Source organism: Protopterus annectens, chromosome 2.part0 (genome assembly GCF_019279795.1).
Source record: "Protopterus annectens isolate FY-2018-M chromosome 2.part0, PAN1.0, whole genome shotgun sequence".
NCBI classification, from domain to species: Eukaryota; Metazoa; Chordata; order Ceratodontiformes; family Protopteridae; genus Protopterus; species Protopterus annectens.
The window spans coordinates 308502966-308526623 of record NC_056728.1 but is presented as its reverse complement, the minus strand read 5'-3'; the positions used below and the strand labels follow the sequence as shown (position 1 = coordinate 308526623).

Below are 23658 nucleotides of genomic sequence, written 5' to 3'. Positions count from 1 at the left end.
AAGATTTGTATAAATGGGTGAAGCATAGAGTAGAGATTAGGTGAGTTCTAGCTATAGCAGCCCTAGCTACTGGTGTAAGAAAAGGTTTGATTCTATAGAGGGATCCAAGTTTCTTGTTGACCGTTTTTATAGTATTGTTAATATGCATATGAAAGTTGAGGTTATTGTCAATTGTTATTCCTAGGAGTTTAGTAGTTGGGTCGGGAGAAATAAGAGTACCATTGTTAGATGTCGGTGTGAAATGTGTGGGTGTGGACTTGCGGGTTGGTGAGAAGATTAGCATTTTAGTTTTTTTGGGGTTTAGGAGGAGGCAACGGTGTGTGAACCATTGTTCAACAGTATTAAATGCTATCTGGGTAAGGGTTTGTAATTCAGTTTGAGAAGTAGCTGAGCAGATGATAGTAGAGTCATCGCATATTGAATGCATGTAGTATGTGGAATTGCTAACTGAAGATCATTAATGTAAATGGAAAATAGCAGCGGACCTAATATGGAGCCAAGAGGGACACCAAGGGAGATGGGAAGGAGATTAGAAAGGTTGTTGTGCCAGAGTACTGCCTGCTGTCTGTTTTCAAGGTAAGATTTGAACCAATGAATGGCTAAGGGAACAAGAGATAGAGATTTCATTATATGTAAGAGGAGTTGGTGATTAACCATGCCAAAAGCTTTGGATAAATCAAGGAATACTGCAGAGGAAAGAATACTTTTGTTGCGGTTTTTGTTAATACAATCTGTGAATGATAACAGGGCTGTGGTGGTACTGTGATGTGGTCTAAAGCCGTGTTGACAGTTGGCAAGTAAGTCATTTTGGAGAAAGTGATTAAGCAGTTGCTTATGGATACACTTTTCCATGATTTTTGCCAAAGGAGATAGCAGAGCTATAGGATGGTAGTTAAGAGAAGTCATAAGAATTACCACCTTTGTGTAATGGAATAATGTGAGAGATTTTCCAGATGGATGGGATATTTCCTTTGTTTATTGTTCTATTGATCAGAATGCATATGGGGTAGGCTATGGCTTTAGCACCTTTTTGAAGGTATTCTGCTGGGAGTTGGTCAGCTGAGGGGGTGGTAGGTTTTAGTTTTAGGAGAAGGGAGCATATAGTGGAAGTAGAGGCAGGTTGTAACTGAAATGAAGGGGGAGTGATTGAAGATGAAGTAGGAATACTAGAGGTATCAGGAGATAGGTGGCTGGCAAGAGATTGTATGGCATTGGTGAAGAAGGAATTAAAGGCATTGGCAGTGTGAGTTGGATTGTTGGGGTTGGAGCCTAGTGAGTTGGGAGTGATGGATTGTCCTGGGTAAAGAAGTTTGTTAATGCTGTTCCAAAACTTTTGTGGTTTATTATGATAAGTCTGCTGTGCTTGGTGGTAGAAGTTTTTTGTCTAGTACGATGGCTTTTTTTTAGCACTGTTTCTAAGTTGCCTAAAGGTTTGGTGATCTAATGGATTCTTAGTAGTTCGCCCTTTTGTCCAGGATTTGTTTCTCAGAAGAATTTTTTGCCTAGTGTCATTAGAGAGCCAGGGGGCTGGTTTAGTTTTACATCTAACAGAGCGTGCTGGGACATGATGGTTCAGGATGGCTAGGAATGTGTTACTGAAATAGGCTAGTGCTTCATCTAGTGGGAGAAATTTTAGTGGTGACCAGTTAAATTGAAACAGTTCTGTCTGGAAGAGTTCAGGATTAAATTTCTTACTGTTGCGTACACTTCTGACAGTGTTAGGGTAAGCTAGGTTAGTTTTATATCTAATAATATAGGTGAGGGTGTGGTCACTTAGGTCATCAGGGAGGGTTCCTACTTTGTACGTTTGATGAGGATTATTAGTAAGTATCCAATCCAGGGTACTTTCTTTGTTGTTGGGTTTATTAGTTCTGGTGGGGGAGATGATAGTTTGTGAAAAGCCGTATAAGTTAATATTGGTGGTGGGGTGTACATTACTACAGGTCTGCCAGTCTATGTTAAAGTCTCCTAGGATTATGGTTTCTTGTGGGTGATTAAAAGAAGTCCAGTTAAGAATATTTTCGTCTGTTTTTATGTTATTTCCTGAGGGCAAGTATAAACAAATAACATTTATGGCTTTGCAAGAGTTGATTTGAAGTTTGGAGAGAAGTATTTCAGCTCTATTGTCTAAAGGTGGATTAAGGTCTATAGTGCTAACTTGTAGTTCTGTCATACTAAACTATGGTTTGAAAAGTTTCAAGCCCCCTGCTAACACAGACGCAATGACTCCTATGCAGAGGAGTACACAAATGCCCTATGTAACCACTTAAACAGCTGTATTGAATCTGCTGTGCCTGACGGGATCAAAAATAAGCAACTGTGGTGGATGTCAAGTATAAACAGGTTATATAACAAAAGGAAGAACCTGATATCCAAGAACAAGAGGGAACTTTGCAGGGAAAGAATACTGTCCACAGCTTGACCAAGCAGATCCGATATCTGGTAAAGTCCTTTAATGCTAGTTATGAGGCTAAATTAGTTTCTCTAGCTAAAGACAGTCATAAGGCATTCTTTAACTGCGTCTGAAATCTAAAAGGGAATACTCAGCTATGTGCCAAACAAATAGGGGACAGTACCACTAACACTGACCCTGAGGAAATTGCCAACCTGTTGGCTAACAGATTTGGCGCAAACTTCACCCCCTGTCCCCACCAGACATATCCCAAAACAAACCAGACACCTCTCCTCAGTATCTCCAGTAAGCAGGTCATATCCACACTCTCCAAGGCCAAAAACATAGCCTCTATGGAACCAGATAACATCCCAGGCTGCTTACTAAATAGCCTAAAACATAACCAAGTAGATCCAATTGGCACCAACTTTAACCATAGCCTGAGCACTGGCTTTGTTCCAGGAGAGTGGAGAACAGCAACTGTAATCTCCTTTCACCAAGGTGATCCATCACCTGACCATAGAAACTGTAAGACCCATAAGCCCAGCCAGCTTTATCTGCAGGCCATGGAAATAATCGTCATGGACCTTATAAACAAGGACGTAGGCAACCTTCAGACTCCAACCTAACCCAGTTTGGCTTCGTTAAGGGTAGATAATGCATACTAAACATGGTGGACTTCTTTGAGAATGTCACCAAAACCCTGGACAAAGGCAAAGCAGTACATGCAGAGTATCTTGACTTTGCCAAGGCTTTTGACACCATCCCGTACTTTGGTATCATTCTGAAACTCTCCCAGCTGGGGATTAACCTATATGTTACTGGATGGGTAGCCAGTTGGCTCACTGACAGAACCCGTACAGTCAAAGTTTGGAGATTCCACCTCTACCAGTAGAACAGTTACCAGTGGAGTACCAAAAGTTTTTGTGCTGGGCTGTCTACTGTTTGAAATCTATTTCGTGGAAGTCCAGGTGAAAGTAGATGGCCTGTGGCTTACCAGATTTGCAGATGACTACAAAGTGGGAGCAGTCATTGAGTCCCCTGAAGATATTAGCATATCACAGGAGGGGTTAACATGGACAAATGATTGGTGTCAAAGGCGCAGTCTAACACTAAATGCAAAAAAAATGCATTGTTGTCCCCTTTGGCAAAGAGCCTCTGTAAATTACAGTATAGGTAGGATTCCCTAAGCTCAAACCCAGTGGTGCGTGACTTGAGAACACAAGTTGATAGCAGTCTAAATTTCTGTCACCATGTGTTCACAGTGGTAAGGAAAGCATTTTACGTTGTACACCTCATAAGTAAGGGGATCACATCCAAGACCAAAGATGTTATAACTCCTCTGTACTCCACCCTCATCAGACCACTAATAGAGTACAACGCCCCCTTTGCATGTACCCCACCAGACACCTGCATCAGCTGGAGAGACCACAGAGGTTCCTGATCAAGTGAATTCAGGGACTCACATGACCTAAATGGAAAGACTGAAAGTCTTGTCACTCTACTCTGTGTCATACGGGCTGCTGACAGGCGACCTGTGCCTGCCCTACAGAGCAGTCTGTGACCCTGCCCTAATGGAAATGCCGCATCTCCGCAAATCAAATGGGACAAGAGTCACTCACTCTAGCCTGTGACTTAAACAAAACTTGCTGGAGAGACAGATATGTCTCCCAGAGACTACCACTACTCTGGAATAAACTCCCAATTCACATTAAGCAAAGCTCCTGAATGACGCTATTTAAGCTCAAAATGGACAACTGGATGGGAGACTGGAAATTCACCCCTGGGGTGGCACCTATGTCCCTCATAGACGGGGCAGTCAGTGCTGATCATAAATTTGTTTTGCAAACAATCAAACCATCTAACAATGGTCAGTTAGGGAACACAGGTATTACATGTCTAGATTTGTAAAGGCCCTAGGGCCGTTAACCTGATAACCTGCTATGAAACCTACAAGATGATGAAATCAGCAAGCAAAGGGGAGTAGCATTGCTGGAATTGAATTCATCCTCAAGTCTTGGTGAGTACCTTCAGGACCATGTTTTTACAAAATCTCACTAAGACTACACTGATATACTTAACTGCATTTTATACAGCATTTATCATGGACAGAAGTAGGTTAAAAATAAAAAACAGATGGATGGAAAAGTCCCAGGGTAAAAAATGCCTAATCTGGCAGGTGCAGCAGTGCCAGGACTGGAAAAAAGACTGCATAGAATCCTGAAGACATGGAAACATTCCTACCGTGGGGTTAGGCCAGGATTGGGGGAGCATGCCCCACCACTTATAGAAGGAAGTAGTAGTCCACAAAAACTGACAAGTCGAAAAGAGCCATAAAGATGAGAGCATGGATTATTGAAGATAAGAAAGAAATTGTGTATTGTTACTATTATGCAAGAAGCCCAGAATTTATGGATAGAAGATATTCAAAAAAAAAAAAAAAAAAAAAAGAATTAAGAGAAATATCAGAGGAGAAAAAAATACCTGCACAGGAAAAACTGTCAAAAGCTCCAAATGCAAGTTTGTGCTCATTAATGCAATTGATTCGTGAAAACATTATATAGGCCAAGAAAATTTGGACCATTTGGAAAACGAAGCAACTGACATGGTATAATATTTATGCAAAGGAGAAAACCAAACTAATCAATACAAAAATGTAGCTCCAAAGATATTTGACAAGAAATACAGGCAGAAGCACCAGATTTGGAAAATTTTACAAAACACAAATAAGATCACAAAGGGGGAATATAGAACAGAAGGCTAGTAAAGTAGAAGTTAAACATATAGAAGCTGAAGTCATGGAATACCTGTAAAGTGAAGTCTAACACAGGTTTTACACAATGAGTCTCCAAAGTAAGGAGAAACATGTGGAGCAGGAGACATCTGAAGAATAAATATGGACATGGGAAAGAAAAATAGATTTAATATGGTGCACTATTTATGCTAAGGAGAAGGCAAAGCTAATCGGTACTAAAAAGCAGCACCAAAGATATTTGAAGAGAAATACAGGCAAAGACACCCGGATATGGAAAATTTTGCAGTACAAAAAATAAGAAAGCAAATGGAGAAGTAGACCAGAGGACTAGTAATGGAGGAGCTAAAGAAATAGAAACTGAAGTTTGATAACCTGTGAAATGAAGTATTTAATGTAGAAAATCCAACACTGGTAGCATCACAGCATGTTGAAACAGTGAGTCCCCTAATTAAGGAGAAATTGGGTGAAAAGGGAAACCTCTGATCAGTTGCCACATCAAGATGCTGTAGAGCCTTCAGTAAGAAAGCAATGCAAAAGTTCAGTTGGAGTTGCACAGTAAGGGAAGGAACAGGAAACGGTGACAACTCTGCCGTAGTCATTGTTGTAGAGTGATAGGCCAGTCAGTTCCCATATGAAAGAGCAATGTAAGATGCAGGATGCAGCTGAAGAGGATATCTCACAGGAAGATGTTCTGGAACTTTCTGTAGAATGCCCTCAGGAAACTGAGAATGAAGAACGTGCCCTTTAGTTTAGAAAAAAAAAAGACCTAAGGGAAGAGTTACTTGGTTTAATAGAGATGGATAGACATCTTAAGATTGAACAAAGAAATGGATTACATTTTGTCAATAAGACCCAAAATGTTAAGACGTCTGATGAAACAAATGAACACAGTAATCCAAGACTGTTAACAGAAATTCATGCAATATAACAGAAATAATTAGGATAGATTACTTGCAGCTAAATTATTAACAGATAAAGCCTTAACCACAAAAATACATAGCAGTAAGGGAAAGGAAGAAATCAGATACCACCATGGAAGTATCAAATTGAGAAAACTATAAAGCCGTTAAGACAAGAAGTGTCACTGTTAGAAGAGTACAGGAGAGGGAACAGATCAGCGAAAATACTTGGAATGTGCAGTATTGCAACAAACCAAGATCTCTGTCGTACACTATTGCAAACAATAAACTAAAAATATCCACACAGGCAGAAAAAACATAGCAGATCTGCAGATAAATATAAAGGAAAAGTACAAAGTAAACCTTTCATTGATTGTCTAAAAAGTATTTTCGAGGATTGGAAAACAAAGCAAAAGGAGTAGAAACCCCACCAAAAAGAAGAAAAAGGCACATTTTGGAGAAATGTCTATGAAGACCATGTGGAACATAATAAAGATGCTGAATCGACAGAAGTAGTAAAAGAAACCTTAAGAAGTTCAAAAGTACAGGATATGAAATGGGATGAAGTAATGACCAGAAAAAATTAAATAAAATTGTGAAAAGCTCCTAAATGGAAAACCTCAGGCCCAGATGCCGTATCCAATGTCTGGCTAAATGTATTAACATCATTTCATGCAGATGTAGCCCTGAGTAAGAATTACTTGTATGCGCACCCTTAACCTTGTTAACAACATGAAAAATTATATTTCTTCCTTAAGAGTGAAATTGTAAGCTGTACTAAAAACTATAGACCAATAACGTGCCTTCCAACAATCTATAAACTATATACTGTAATTAATACTGATTTGAGTTTCCTTCTGAATCACTATAAACTCAATCATGGCAGTAGAACCAAAGGGTAATAAAAGAAAGTCATACAGAACAAACAGTCATTTGTCATTAAAGTCATAACTGAGAATTGTAAAAGGGGGAAGAACCTAAGTATGACATGGATATATTACAAAAAAGCATTTGACAGCATCCCACATTCATGGATAAAGTAGTTTACAGATGTATAAGATACATCCTACATTGATCAATTACATTACAGTGACCATGAAACAGTGGCAAACCACTTTGCAGCTAAGCCATGGTAAAGGACATATCATTATCCTGGGGATAAAACTTTTAAAGGGGGATATTTCATGGTAACTCTTTGTCACTTTTGCGCTTTTATCTTGCCCTTAACCCATTAAGCTGTCTACTTAACAGATTAGGTCATCGTTGCAATTTGGCTGCCAGACAACTTATTTTAAAGACTTTTCATCTTTTTGTGCATGATTTAAAACTGCATAGTGCATCAGATGAAGAGCTTGAAAGTACAACTGGAAGTCCTCAAAACTTTATCAGATGATATAAGACTGTTATTTAGTCTTGATAAGTGTACAAAAGCAAGATTTGAAGCAGGAAAGCTGCAGCACCAAAAAAATGGCTGAGACAAGAATGTGATGTAAAGGAACTTGAGCTGGATGGAGTGTATGAATGTTTAGGAACTGATGAAGGATCGATAATAAAACATGAACAAATCCGAACAAAACTTAGTGAGGAATATTTTAGAAGACTAATACTGAAAACAGCCCTGACCTCTAGAAGCAGTCAAAGCTACAAACTAATTTGCTCTTCCTGTTTTAACTTACAGTTTTGGGTGATTGGCCGCAAAAGGTGTTGGATCAGTTGGACAGGAAAACAAGAAAAATACATTCACGTTTATCAAATGATATATAAAAATTAGTGTACACCAAGATTATATTTTCCTCATTCTGAAGGAGATATGGCAATCCTCAAAACTGATTGTATGTATAGAACTGCAGTCGTAGGACTGCATACGTATCTGCTGACCTCATCCGATCCAAACATAGTGAAAATTTTGAAACGTGAAGAGAACTTAGTTTAGCAGAAGCATATTGGTGTCAAGTGGGAATGTTAACCAAACCCAAAATCAGACAGCAACTGAGTGTGCCAAAAACAAGAGAGAATATAAGAAGGATCAGACGAGAAGGTAAGAAATGTGGAAAAAGAGATAAATACAGTTGCAAGTACAGATAAGTCGTGGAACAACCTGACGTCAGTCAGGATCTGATGCAGGAAGGGTTAAGAAGAAGTGAATTTAAAACCAAAAGAGGAAAGTTTAATAGCAGCCAAGGATAGTGGAGTATGCACACTTTGGTTTACAAAGTCCACTGAACATGTGGAAGAAACCGACAAATGCAGGTTCTGTGAAACAGAACTGGAAACAGTTGCACATCTTGTAGCTGGGTGTGCTACACTAATGGCAGAGGGCCTGTATACTGAAAGGCAAGACTGTCACTTTGCAGATTGTGCAAACATTACAATATTGAAGTAGCTGAAAAGCATTGGAAACGTGAACAACAATGCATTATAGGGCATGATGGTGTTTATATCATGTGGGATCACCCATTACCAGCAGTTCAAAAAACAGATGCAAGAAGTCCACAGTAAGAAAACAAAAGTCTCATTGGTTATAGAAATTGCTACATCCAGTAATTAGTGTCTTGCATACAGAGAGACACAAGTTATAAAATACCAGGATTTGTAGGCAGAAACAAGGGCAATGTGGAAAAAGGGATACCAAGATGGTCCTAATAGTAGTAGTAGGAGCAATAGGTCTCATAAATAATAATTTACAGTCTTATTAGATATGCTACTGATACATATAGCTCTGTATGGACTGCAGGAGTCAATTTTGGGCACGTTGCAGGTGCTGCGAATAGCACTTCTAGCTAACGTCAAAGATTGAAACAATAATTTCACAAACTTTAATCATACTTTGAATTAGGAATGATGCCCATTCCTGCCATGGTATAAGAAACCCAAAAGACTTGGAGAAATGAAACTGAGAAAGGTTCATTTGTGGTCTTTAATGTACACAGAGGTCATCCCACAGGAATCTGTATGAGAGTGGGAGTGGGGAAAGAACTTTACAGCATTCTCCATAGACCTAGATCTCAAGTCATTGATTCTTAGTGAGGAAGCACTGTGTTCCATACCTATAAACCTGCAGACATCCGAAATCTAGACACATGCTTTTGAAAAGATGCATCTGGCCAAAACATCTGAACAGATAAATAGCATGCAATTTGCACACCTAATAAAATAACCTGTCCTTCTTACAATAGGATTGTGGGATACCACCACTCAGAATCACAGGTATAAAAAGCAGAGTGAGACCATGAAGGGAAAAACATGCAAGTAATGTGAAAGGATGCAGTTGGGTACCCCAGCAAACCAAGGTGTTAGGAACAATGTCAGTAGGTGTCTGTTTCAGGTGTAGGACTCTCCTTTATGATCTGCGATAACTGTCTCAGTAATACTACTAACTGTTCCACCCCTTCCAGTAATACTGACTCCACCCCTTCCAGTAATACTGACTCCTCCCTATCATAAACAGATGATGGAATCCTCTTGCAAGTAAAACATTTGGATTGTCTATTTCCAGATTATTACTTTGATTTATAAAGTGCTATCCTTGGCTCAGATCGCAATAGTGCAGATAAAAATAATAGGTGTATTTTTAGTGGCTTTTATGATGGTATTTTTTTTGTGCTATGAAAAAGTTGCTTCTGCTGTTAATTAAGGTGTGGAAATACTGAACATGGGAGTTAGTCATGTACATTTAGTGTTATAGGCAACTGACATTTTCAGAGTGTTCTTTTAATAGCTCACAGGATAGCAAAATTCTTTTTTTCAGTGGGTAAATTATTTGAGGACACTAATTTTAATGTTTGTTTTTGAAATAGTCAAGCAATACCACTGCTTTTAACAAATGTCATAATTTTGACAAAGGTGTAATAATCTGATGTCTCTTCCATCCATTCCTCAATGGATGGTATACTGGATCTGACTAGGATCTAACTTTGGCCACTTTCAGACTTTGGATCCAAGGCTTGGTCACCTTTCCTAACCCATAATTTCCTGTAGCTTGCAAGTTATTTCAAATCTTGTTTGCTGCTAGTTTGGAATTGTTCATTTGGCTCAGTGATTGGTTGACTGCCAAGTACAGTTTATTCAAACATACCTACAGTTTTATTATTATCACTATTTTGCCTAACTTTTCTGATACTATTTACCTGAGATATTAAAAAAACAGTTTGTCTTTGCCTTTTCTGGTGCCTATTGATCTATCCATTTGAACTCTTATGAACCATTTTTTTTGTTTTTGATTATACTTTGGTGTGTATTTTTTTTACCATGCTACAGGCTTAATATTCTATTTAGAGTTGATCACTATAGTTGGGATAGTTAATATAGTTAGTTACAGTTGGGGGCTGTTGTTTTTCTGGTTGTTTTGATGATGATGTTGATCCTTCCAGCATGATGGTAGAAAAAACATGAGGTTTTAAATTGTGTGTCTTGTGGCCACAAGAGCCCCCCTCTGATGCTCACGTGAAGTGAGTATATAGTTTGAGGGTTTTGCACTCAGATGAACAGTGCTGTATTTAGACTTTGTTGGGTTCCAGGGTCTAGAAGGACAGACGGAATAAACTGTTGCTGAAGGGACTTTTTGTGTCAGCAGGACGTTTCCATCCCCACACACTTTATCTTCATCTTCTCCTTATTTCAAGAAGACTGTGGAAAGGTTTAAGGGTGAGAAGAGTGCTGACAAGCTTGGGACAAGCATAAGGAGCCAAAAAGACATTTTCCAGATTGGTCAAGCTGTTCTGGCCTGGTCATGAAGTTGCTGAACTCCTTGGATCCTTTACCGGCACTGGAGCCTAACACTATTTTATCGAGCACTTCCTTGCTCCCAGAACCACGCTTCTCCCTGGAGCTAGTTTCCCCGAGACTCTGCCTCTCCTTCAAGAAAGACCTGTTCACATGATGTCCAGACCCCTTTCCACTGATCCGTTCCTAAAATCCGCATGGACCACTAGGAGCCTTACTGAAGCAGACATCACTAGAATGATGAGGAAGTTCCTCAGGACCCAGATTCAGCTGGTGGTTCTCCTGGCTGCAACCCCTGTTAGAGTGTCTGGCTGTAAACCATCAGCTCATAGCTGCTTCTGTGATCTGGCAGATTCCTTAGGTTTGTCTGTGTCTGATCCAAAGACCTGTTTTTTGTCTATTCCAACTCTATCTGTGATCCAGTCAGTTCTGAGCGTCTTGGACCTTTATGAATATTGGAGCTAAGATGTCTCTGTCAGCACTGTGGATTAGGGCTTGACTCCAAAATTTTCAGAGCTGCCTCTTCACCTTGGAGCTTCGGTGCTGTAAAGCTCAGCACTGACATTGACCTTGGAGCTGAATTAAGCAGGTCTTCAGAACTAAATTATGGTAGATTCCTTGGGCACTACTGAGATGGTCTCCGGGCCTTTTTTGACGTTTGATTTTGAGGCGTTTGAGAGTGCACTGTTAGTCTAGAGACCAGGCTTCTTTCCCCTGCTTATCTGCCCTTGCCCCCACGGAGCTCTTCTGGTACTTGTCCTCCACATTCTATCAAATCAGGATAGACAGCCCCTCTGTTTTGAGACCGTCCATGTTGTAGACTCCCCAGTGGCTTCAGAATCCTCCCCAAACCATCCCACTGGTAAGGGTTACAGGAAGCTTATGTGCATCGAGGCACGTTGACTCACTGTAAGAGTCTTAGAAGGATGATACTAATTTCACTGAAGAGGATGGATCCCCCAGATCCCCTCCCCCCACCAAGGACATCTCCTTCAGTGAGATTTTGGAACTTCTCGGGCAGAAAGGATGGTGGTCCACTAAAGCCCCAGCCCAGGAGGAATCCATATTTCTTGAGGCTTTGGGGGCTGGTACAGCTACCTCTTGGGTGGACTCCTGTGGAAGAGTTGATGGATTTGGTCTCTAAGAAGACATGGAAGGAACCAGATGTAGTCAAGCCCATCCCCTGGAAAACGGACAAGGTTTTGGTATCGCCTAATGATCACCCCTTTTGGAACAAAGGTCCTGCAGCAGATTCCATGGTGGAGGCAGTGGCCACCAAGAAGTAACTCACTGAGAAGAACTCCACTGTCCATCCTCCTAACAGGGAGTTGGACAGGTTTTGAGAAGCAGGTATATACTTCAGTGACCTTTTGCTGTCACAGCCCTGAACTATTTGTCTCCCATAACTCGCATTCAGAGGAATTTGACTAAGGAGCTGTCAAAATCCCTCTGTATTGCCTTGTCTGTGGAGGGGATAAAGCTGTTGATGTGCAGTTGGTCACCCTGCAGTCCTCGATTGTCAGTGCACCTTTTTTCAAACTCAGCAAATGGCACTTTTCAGGAGCAGTAGGCACAGGCATAGCTATCAGATGGCATGCCTGGATGCATCTCTGCAACTTGAGGAGCACTTTAAACAATCCTTATCTCATGATGGATCCACTCTTTTTGGACTTAGAGATGCCCTCCAAAAGTGACCTGGAGAGTAAAACCTTGTCTTTTATGGGAATACATTTTTCTACCCCCTCTGAGGACCTTTTCCAAAAGCAAGAAGGGAAGGAAGAAGCTGTGGTTCTGCAAATCCCAAGGTTTTGCACCTGTGGTGATTGTTCCTTCCTCTGGCTCTAGGAGCTTAACACAGTGGACACTACTCCCATGGCAGAAGTGGTCTGCAGAAGAAAGGCTTTCTGGGTCCTTTCTCTGGTATTCCTTTCCATTTCTCCTGAATTGTTGCCTGACTGCCACCCCTTGAAGGCGTTTGGGGGCTACTTATCCCTGCACCCCATAGCCTGTACTTCCATCACCTGAGATGTTTGGGTGCAGATGATCAAAACCAAATGTTCCAGGATTCTTTCCTTCTCGACCCCCATACTAAAGGGAACTTCCAATGTGTCACCCTCTCAATAGAAGGCAGCAGCACTAGAAATAAGAACTGCTAGATAAGTGAGTCATCCAAGTGGTCCCACCTGACCCACATGGATCTGGAGGTTACTGAAGTTTTTTATTTATTTATTTATTTATTTATTTATTTATTTTTGCCAGAGAAGAACAAATACCTTTAGTCCAGTTTTGGAGTTCAAGTCACTTGAATCAATATGTGATACAGACGAAATTCCGGATGGTCACGGTACAGTCCATCCTACTGTTAAGAAAGGGCTTTTTTGGATGTGCTCAACAGACCTTCTGGATGTATGCTATCACGTAAAGATTGATAGATGCTCCAGGAGGTTTCTGTGTTTCCATGTAGGAGCCAATCACTTCCAGTTCAGAGCCCTGCCTTTTGGTCTCACCACACCCTACTTGGTGTTCACTATGGGAATGGTAGTGTTTGCAGCTCATGTCAGGCTGCTGGGGTTGTGAATGTTCCTATACTTGGATGACTGGCTCATTACCGGTCACTCCAGGAATCTCTTTCTTCAAGCCAAGGATTCCTTGTTCCACCTTGGCTGTGCTAACAGTTATTCCTAGTTGTGAGCAAAGTCCAAACTTCAGCCTCTTCAAGCCATATAATTCATTGGAGCACATTTGGATATAGAGTTACAGATAGCCAGATTGTTGCAATCCAGGATTACAGTGATTCAGCAGCAGGTGGTGGCAGTACTCTCCCATCAGAAGTCCCAAGTAAGCTTGATTCTTTGTCTTCTTGTCTCACTGGCAGCTGCCTTTACCCTAGTTCCCCTAGCCAGATTTCATATGAGGGTTCTTCAAGGACCCTTGCAGTTCAGTGGTCGGTGAGATGTTAGCCCATCTGTTTTTCAGTGTCCTTCAAGAGAATTTGCAGAACTCGTCTTTAGTAGTGGATAGAATTCCTGATATCTCTGGATCAATCCTTTGTTCTCCCCTTTCCTCAGGCCACAGTTAACATGAACATTTCTCAGCTGGGTTGGGTGGACATTTTCTGGATTTGACAGTCAAGGAACGTGGTCCCCTTCAAAGGCCAGTCTGCACATCAGTATCCTGGAGATGAAGGTAGTCTTTGCCTTCCAGGACTCCCTTCCCAAGGGTGTAATACCTCTATCTGGATGGACCGTATGTCTGTTGTCTGGTACATCAACAAACATGGAGGAACACATTCTTAGCCATTGTTTAGAGAGGCCATGAGGGTTTGGCATTGAGCGATGTCTTCTCAATGCTTTCTGATAGTAACACATATACTGAGCAGATCCAGTGCATCTTTTTCTGTTCTTTTCCAGTGGAATGTGGCATATCATGGCTGTTCCATTCCAAGTCATGATCTGACTTCATGTTCATAATATGCCGAATCTTCCAGAGTGTCCACTTTCCCCCCATTAATGACCAAAAGATGACATTCTTGTTCATCAGCTCACTGAGAGTTGTTTCAAATAGACTGATTTAACTTTACAACGATACGGTTTTAACTTCTCCATATAGATGGAGCAGCCCAGTGAGGTTACAGTCTTCAAGAACACTGCAGACATCCCCTTTGATTTCATGCCATTTTTATCTTCTGCCTTGGTCTCTGTCACCACTGAAGTTACTTCTACGCTGGCCTCAACATAGCCTTGTACCTTTTCTTCATCAACTTCCCTACAAGTCTTGAGTGTTCTTTCCTTCCCTCTAAGTGCATTCTTTACTGTAGTTTAACCACTGTGGTCTTTTCCTAAGCTTTCCTTCCTTCTAGCAAACACACTTCTATAAATGCCCATTAAAATATCTCTAAATGTTGTCCACAGGCTAATCACCCCATATGCCCCATCTCATTCCCTACAGTTAGTTCTGTTCCTCATTTTCCATCTTTTTGTGATCCAGTTTACAGTAATGCTATACCACTATCCTTGTCCTTTGGGTCTCTGTCTTCTGCATAATGTGAAATAAATAATGTTATCACTGTTAGCCAGCAGAGATTTTTGCTTCCACATCCCCAACAACCCACACTACTTGTAGAATGTTATTCGGAGTACTGCTGTCATGTGCCAACTTTACTTTTCTGGATCAAGAGCTTGTGGCATTGTGCTTTCCGTTTTTTGTCTAGGTATAGGAACTGACCAGTGTGTAACAGAGAGATTAAGCTTCCCCATCAAAGCCACTCTTCTGACCCCTGCCCTTGAACCTGTACGCCATCCTGCATATCCAGTGACGTTTTCAGAGGGTAGTAAACAAGATCCAGCCACCAGGTTTCCTTTTCCTTTAGCAATAATTGTCAGCTTGTTTTTTATCCTCCTCTGTACTGTCTGCATCATTTCCTCCTTTATGGTCTGGCACTCCATAAGTTCTTCCCTCCTTTACTTAAACTGGCACTTATCTTTACCATTCCTTTCTCTAAGTAACTAACAGCCTGGTAGTACCATATCACATTCCTATGCCTTTAGTGTCCATGATTGAATAATGCCAGTTAATACCAGCAATACTCACTTGATCTGATTCCAGGTCAGTTTGCAACACCCCAACCTTTTCCACAAGCTTCAGGCATTGAACAGTATTGTCTTCCATACCACATTCTGAACCTCTTCTTCTTCATATATACCCCTGCTTATCAGGCACCCTTTAGATTCCCACCTGCATTTTAATTCTCCAGTTAGAATAATATTGGCCATCTAGCTGCACTTCTGTAGTAATCCTCTCCTTGTTATCTTCCTTCTTACCCCCCTTCCAGATCCTATGTCCCTTGTACATCTCCCACTAATGTTGTAACGCCTACATTATTTGCCCTCCATCTCTCTCTCTCTCTCTCTCTATCTTTCTCTTCATGTATCTCTCCTGCACTCCATTTCATAGCTAGCATCGGCTGCCACTATCTCGATTCAACTCCCCAGGCTCATTCCTTTTTTTTTTTAGTCTGCTGTCGTAGACAAAGGCAGTATTTGGTGTTCTGAATTTCCTTGTGCTAGGATCTTCAGGTTTGTACATTGCTACACCTGCTGGATATCTTGGTACACTCACCCCTTACCCTCCTTTGTTTACCTTCCTTTCACTGTGATACCGTAGCTGTAATGCCATCAGGTTTTGGATTTGCTTCTGTCTCAGAGCTTCATCACTCCCTAGCATAGTAGATTTTGACCCACATCATGGAGTTGTTTTCTTTTTCTGTTTGTCCTTTACTAGAGTTCTCCTTCACTTGAGGTAGTATTGCTAGATGGCTGGATAGCTCACCAAAAAGTAGCATTTGCAGTAGTTCTTTGGAGCTTAGAATTAAAAAAAAAAAAAAAAAAACTTTTACATTTGCTCAAGTTGAATACAAACCTTCTAGCAGTGTGGTTTCTGACCAAACTGGGAAGGACTCTTGCAGAGAGAATTTCAGTATAACATTCTGTAATCTGTTGTCTCATAGTGGTTTTGGTTTCGGCCTGTCCCTTTCTCTCTCTCTCAAATTTCTCTATCTGGAGGTTGCGATATTGTAATAGTGTCCTATTTCACTGGTTGTTTAATTCCGAGGATTTATACTACAGATAATGTACAATAGATTAGAATGACGTTTAGTGCATACTAGCTCTTACCACATGGGTATCTGTTACCCATTCAGGCTGTGGGATTGTTTAATTTTTCTTTACAAAAACATATTGTGTCATTAGTTGTATGAAGCAGAAGTCAGTTTAGAATGCTTAACTCAAACTTATTTATTTATTTTAGATTCCAGCTCCGAAGCGCGGAGAAGTGGTGAGACAGATTGGAGATGCTTTAAGAAAGAAAATTAAAGTTCTGGGAAGCCTGGTAAGCAATTTTCTTGACAGCCAGGACATTTTTAATGTAACATGAGGATTGTCTTGTATTGCTTTAATCTTGTTTAATTTTGCGATGCAATCTCAGTTGCGACAGTAGCAGTCTGTACATAAATCCAAGTAGTTTTATCTTGGACAGTGGTAGTAAGTAATCAGACCCTGAAAGGAACTTTTTTTCTGATATTGTTTTCATTTGCTACTTCCTACTGAAGTAGTTATAAGTCATTTAAAGGAAGGAATGTTTGCTAGCTGTAGCTCAGATCCGCTGCACATCCATTTATATGTGACCTGCACAGAATCTTATGAAAGCATCTTGTTTGAATTTTTCGTTCTAATGGTCTAACAAAACTGTTTGTAATTCTAGATAAATACTATCTGTTTAAATTGTTTCATTAAATTATTGATAATGTTTTTCATCAGATTACTGTTAAGCCACCGTGGTACAGCGGTAGCATTGTTGCCTCACAGCAAGAGGTTCTCCTGTTCGATTCACGGCTGGAGTGCCATCTGTGTGAGTCTGCATGTCCTCCCCGCAGTCGAGTGGCCTCTGAAAGACATGCGTGAATGGGCGTGCCTTCGCTGAAGGTTGGGCGTCGGGCTGGCAACTCAGCACCATAAAAAATCTACTGCCAATCATTAGCGGACCGGAGTTCCGCTGTGGCGACCTTTAACCAGGAAAGCCGAAAAGACAAACAACTGTTAAAATAGATGAAACTGTATAGGATGTATCCAGCCAAGGATGTGATATCCAGCTAGTCTATAAAGCTTTGGGTACCTTCCTCACACCACTTGCTTCTGCCCGTAGCACAAAAGTATGTAATGGTATGAGAGAGACATCTGCACATTTAAAAAAAAAACTCGGAAATATCCTTGCCATATGTACTGTCTGGCAGAATTTGTCAGCTTTGTTTCACTGGTTGGCTTCATCTACAGTTGGAAAATATATCACAGTTGGAGAACCTTATTTTTTTCTGAAGAAAAAAAATTTCCTCATGGCTTTCAGAAAGTGTAAATGTATATGTGGCAGACAGATTTCCTTAAATGAACAAAAATATCTCAAAATTATTTCTTGAAAATATGCACCCGAGTCAATTGGCATGGGAGATGGTGGCAACAGACTTCCCTTCTGCAGATCTCCCCCTTCAGAAGAGAAAAGTCATTTAAGGAGATTTCTGAGTAATCTCATTTTACTGTCTTTAATGTGGTCTGTCTCTGACATGTCCACTGAGGTGCTTTGACATCCCTTGGACTGTCAGTCTAATTCTACTGGTTCCTTTGATGTGACTCTCCTAGGATGCGGCTAAGGAAGGAATTAAGCACATCATGTCAGAATATAGAGAGAGGGAAGAACCTAGGGTCATACTCTGAGAGAAGAGGAAGGTTTTCATCAAGTTTTGATGAGGGAAGATGTTGGCTCCTTTATCGAGGTATGGCCCTACGATGCCACCCCTAAAACGTTAAGACAGGAAACCCCCTAAAAAGAGGACTCAAGGCAAAACATTTGGCTCCTCCTTCAATCCCCTGTATGCAGAGACATTCTCAAGAGGACTCATAGTTTTGCTTCGGGCTTTTTTAAAGCAGTCCAGTCTCTTCAATGCTCTCTTCTGGTTTCTACCCTAGTTAAGAGAAGAAGATCCCCCTTCCTTCAAATGTAGAGGATATTTCTGAATCTGATGCTGAAGGTTTGCATTTTGCCTCACAGCTATTCTCACCTGACCTACCCCTTGTTTGTCTGAAGCTGAAAACACTCTATCTTCAGACTCCCTCAATGGAGAAAAAATCATTTTGGAAAGTTTGTCTCAAAAATGATTTTTTAATGGATGGGTAGGGAGATATCAGAATCTCAGAAGTGATACTATAACCTACTGAGTGTTGGATTCACATAAATTTTTGTACACTATTGCTGGAGACAGATCCCCTTTTCAAAAGAAAGCTTAATGAATGTCGTTCCCTCCCTTCTTGTTCCCCTCATACCAGCCATCTTTCCCAAACTGCAGGCAATATTGCCTGCTGCCTTCATTTCTGGAAAACAATAACTTCAGAAGCTTGAACTCTTAAAAAAAAAATGATCAAGGGTGCTTAAGGGCTTCAGTGGACATCTTTTCTTCTCCAGTTAGAAATGCTTCCTCTTCCTTAAAAAAAAATCTGTTTCTCAGATTCTCTCAATCCTACTATCCCAGATTGTAGTATAATCTGTACTTCCTTCCCAAGGAGTCAAAGGCTTTTACTCGAGGGCATTCCTGGTTCCCACTTCCCAGAAGGGAAGGCACATGGAAACCAGTTTTAGACCTTTCAAAACTAAACACCTTTCTTTTGGTTCCAAAAATTCAAGATACTCATCCTTCAGATTATTCTCCCCTTTTGTTTCCCAAAGCCTTTCTAGTCACCCCAGACTAAAGTGACTACCTGCATATCCCAGTTTACAAAATGCTCAGGTGTTAATGTAAGATTCTTCGCCATAGGATTGTACTTGTTTATATCTTTGCCAGTCAAACTTTCCACTGCTTGAAGAGTTCACAAAATGTCTAGTAACATTCACATCCTTTGACAGAATTCTGGGCATCCATATTTTTTTTGGCTCCCTATTGAAATATTGACACTCTTAATGCTGAGTGCTGACACACTGCAAAAAGAAAATGCAGGACAAGTGCAAATATCGAACATCGCTCTTCTCCTTTAAACTTGTTTTTGCAGGAGCAACCCCCCCTACACCCTCTGGTGTGGGGGGCATGCCCCCCTTCCAAATGTATATAGACAAACTCTGAGGTCACCTTACCTCTGAGAAAAAGGAATATTCCAAGAAGTGGCCATCTTGGACAATAGTATATGCGAGTCTGTTTTTTTGGCCATTCAATCTCCATATTTTGGAATTTGTTGAATCAGGACCTAAAATTTTAAATGGTTGCCTGTTTCTGGATGATTGCCTTATCTCAGCCCCTTCTGTCCAAGATACCCAATCCACTCTGAAGTTCACTGTCCATCTTTTCAGCAACCTGATATTCAAACAGAGTCTGAAGAAGTCATGTGAAACCCCTGTCAAAGGTTATCGTTTCTAGGATGTCACCTAGAACCCTCTCTGTCCATTACCTATCTTCCTCCAGGTGATGTTTTTTTCCTTTGAAGCTGACCTTTAAATATGGCCTTCCACACCTTATTCACAGCAAAAGAATTCCTCAATCTTTTGGGTTATATTGCTTTTTCCATACTAATGGTACCATTTGCTAGACTGCATATGAGAATAGTACAGTGATGCCTCAGATCAATGTGGCACCAGCATCTTCTCTTCATCCCTTTTCAAATTTCAGTACTCCGTTTCATCAAGGGGAGACTTCTGTGGTAGGCCACTCGGGTAACTCCAGGCATATAATTTTTCTTCCCCTGTTACTGTTCAGCTAGTCATGACAGATGCCTTGGATTTCACATGGATGGCAGTTTCCCAAGGCATCAGGTTTTGAGCTTGTTGGAGTTTCATTTCGGGAACAAGCATGTAAACCACAAGGAGATGATGGTCCTGATAAAAGCAATCGGGGCTCTAAATTAGTTGTGGGCCTCTTTTAATGAACCTGTGAACAGACAACACAACAGTGATGTGGTATGTAAACAAACAAGGGGGAACCAAATCCTACCCCCATGCATGCTTGCCCTGATTTCCTGGAAACGATCAATTTAGAACACACACTGTCTTTAGACTACATAAATTTCATCAGGACAGAACACAAAAACATTTTGAGCAGATCATTGGGAGTGGATGTTGCACCCAGAAGTCTTCATGCAGATTGTCTGCTTGTGGAAATCTCTCCAACTAAATCAGTTTTTTTCTCCTTTCTCAACATACAACTAAAACAATTTGTCTTCAAGGCCACCTCAAAAATAGGCCTGGAAAACAGTTGCATTTTCTTTCCCATAGATGAGAATGTTCCTCTATGCCTTCTCCCCTTTCCTCTGATATCCTGATTTCTTCTAAAGATCAAGATGGACTTGCCAAAATGCTTCTGGCATCTTCCTTTTGGTCTGGACAACATTGATTCTCCCTTCTCATTCGTTTGACCTAGTGCCAAGGGAGCCCGCAGGATTTTTTGCAGGGGGGTGCAAACCCAAGCCACGCCCACACGACCCACCCCCTATGCTGCCACGCCCACTCGGCCCCACCCCCACCCCTGCCCACGCAGCCATTCAAGTGCCCCAATACTTGGCTATTTTTCCCCATTTGTCATAGAGACTGTTCAAATCTCCCAGTGTGCATACTGTTTTATGCTTTACTTCCACAATGATTACAGAAATTTGGATTTCATTTACAACTTATTTCAAATTTTATAGCACAAACACTGATAGACATTTACTAAACCTAAACAAAGCAATAGTCTTACAATGAAAAGAGACTTAGCATTAAAACTTCTCTACCTTTGAAACCCACACTCACAGAAACAGCATTGAAACCCGCATTCAAAGAAAATGCATTTGGCCAGTGGCAGGGTAAGTTTACCTTTGGGCTGTTTTCAAATCATAGACTCCTTGCACACATTTCTAGAACCATGCAAAATTATTTGATTCACCTTCCTGACTGTATTAATTATACTATATAATAATTGAATTATATCCCTTGTATAATACAGCACCACTTGCTAGAGTGTGTTTTAAATTTATAGTTCTGAACATTTTTCCTTTAAGCAATGAAACAAATCATATGAACCAATAATGACAACCTGCCCAATTCAGAACTTTTCAACCATAAAGGGCCACTCTACTCAAACTTCTGTCATACAATCCACCAATATCAATCAATATGCAGAATCTTTGCAGAAGTAAAACTCATCTGAATAATTCCACATTAAAGAGATCTGAAACCAGTGAAGAGGTTGTTGCTAGAAAATAACTTTATATTCAGTGTTTCATCTACAAATTCACTGCCTGCTGCCCTTGAAAAATAAATTGCCTATGTTATATTAAAAAAATGGTAAGCTCTTAATATTGCAATAGGGAATGACTGACAAACCAACACGTTCATAGGCATCTCATACAAAGGAGGGCACACATAGTGAAGAATTCCTATTTCCCCCTTAAAATGCATCAAGTACTCAGCAACTGAAAGGGCATGCAATACTAGCACTTCATCTGCTTGGTGTGGGAGTAGCATCTATAACCTTCTGCACCAAAGGCAATTATGGTACTAACACTGCTTTCAAATTCTACAGCGCAAACAGTGACTACCATTAGCTAAACAAAACAGTTAATTGCACTTAGTACGAGCAACAGTAAATTTCTCTTCCCTTGAAACTCATTCCTAATGCCTTACTCTCACATCCTATATTTTTGCTGTCATAACACTATTCAATGTTCTTTAAGCACTCTGTAAATGTGGGTATTAGTTCCTTCAATAATTTAATCTCCAGTTACTAATAAATCATTTCTTACCCAACTAATTTTTCACCTATTATTCAGTACTGTTTGATATTCCAATTCTATAAAAGCATAATCTTCATTACAGTTAGTCTTATCAACCTCACCATTTTTACCACCTACATCACTTGCTTGTAAGGATACAATTCTCTTCTAGTTGCTCTTTGAATCCTCAATCTGCTGAGAATCCTGAATTACAAGTGTGTCATCTGTAGCATCAAGTTTGATACAGGTCAAGTGAGCTATACTAGTAGAGGGTACTTCCTTTCCTTAATGTGTGCTACTTGCACTTTGCTAAACATGATTTATCATCAGCCTAGTAATTAAAATACGTAAGAGTTTGCCAAGTTGTGCCAACTGCACAAGTAAAACCATCCTCAGCAAGTCCAAATTTATTGCCAACAGTAGTAAGCAAACCCGTCTTCTTACATGAGGAACACAAGTCTCCAAAGTTATAATGTACTGTACCTTAATATACACAAAGCATTTAGTACATTGGACAAGATATGTAATACTTCAGCAAATCAATCAATGATACACATTTAAAGGATGCATTTTCAGTGACAAAACAATTAAAAGTAAAGAATTATAAATCAAAAATATATAAATCAATAGCAGAATTCACAGACTTTTTAACAACTAGGAAATGTAAGTCAAATTGTATGAAGGAATCACAATATAGAATTTAATATAAAATAAAGTGCACTGAACTAACCTTTTATTCTGACCTACAGCACCAGTTTTGCATGTGACACTGCTAAACATCTATAACTACTTGAGCTCGCAAACACTTGCGGTCATGGCTCAAGTTAAACATCACTTTGGCATAAGGTGCGGAGTGTCATACCTACAATCTGTACCAAGTTATAACTAGCTAGGCCCTTTATAAGCAGAAACACTCTAGCACTTCAATCTGCCCCTTTCTTCCAACAAATAGTTAAAGAATCAGAGGTAAAAAATAAAATATATCACATAAAGGATACTCCTACCAAGCAGTTAAACAGAAAACCACAAAACATTGAATGGCTAAAGATACAGTCTGCTCATCATGCAACCATTGTTATCTTTTTTGTTTTAAACTCCATGGACATAGCAAAGTACAACACTCAATTAACACATACTTCTAACTATTAAGAATGACAAAACATCTACATATAAATTTCATATTTCTCTCTTTCTACAAAAAAACACACTCAAATACATTAAAGATGTAACACTGACAACGAAGAACAACGTTTTTTGCCTTTAATTTTATATTGCTTCCTCACTAGTTTTGTTTGCACTCAGTTTTATCCTGTTATGGTTTCTATATTTATTTCCTTCCACCAAAGTAAGTAATTAACATCTCACCTTATCATCTCAGTACACATCTTTAAGACCTCAGACTTAGCTAATGCATCATATTCCCATTCAGTCTTCAGTGTAGTATATCTTCAAGACTGTGCAAAGGAAATGTCTAAGAATTTCTAGATGCTATGAGTTTCATCCAGAACTGTGCCAAAGAACAGGATCTCTCAAGAACCATACTCAGATTAGCATTCCCCTCTAGAACTGTACTGCAGCAAAAGATGCTACTTCACAGGGATAGCTGAGTGCTGA

General features: G+C 40.2%; 1 protein-coding gene across 1 annotated transcript in view; it reads left to right on the top strand.

The window, feature by feature from the left end:
• Positions 1–23658, top strand: part of ALDH7A1 (aldehyde dehydrogenase 7 family member A1) — a 760748-nt gene that overhangs the window by 112390 nt on the left and 624700 nt on the right. Inside the window, exon 4 of the mRNA XM_044060782.1 lies at positions 16574–16654. Within this exon, the coding sequence (XP_043916717.1) occupies positions 16574–16654 (81 nt within the window). The remainder of the gene's footprint in view (positions 1–16573; positions 16655–23658) is intronic.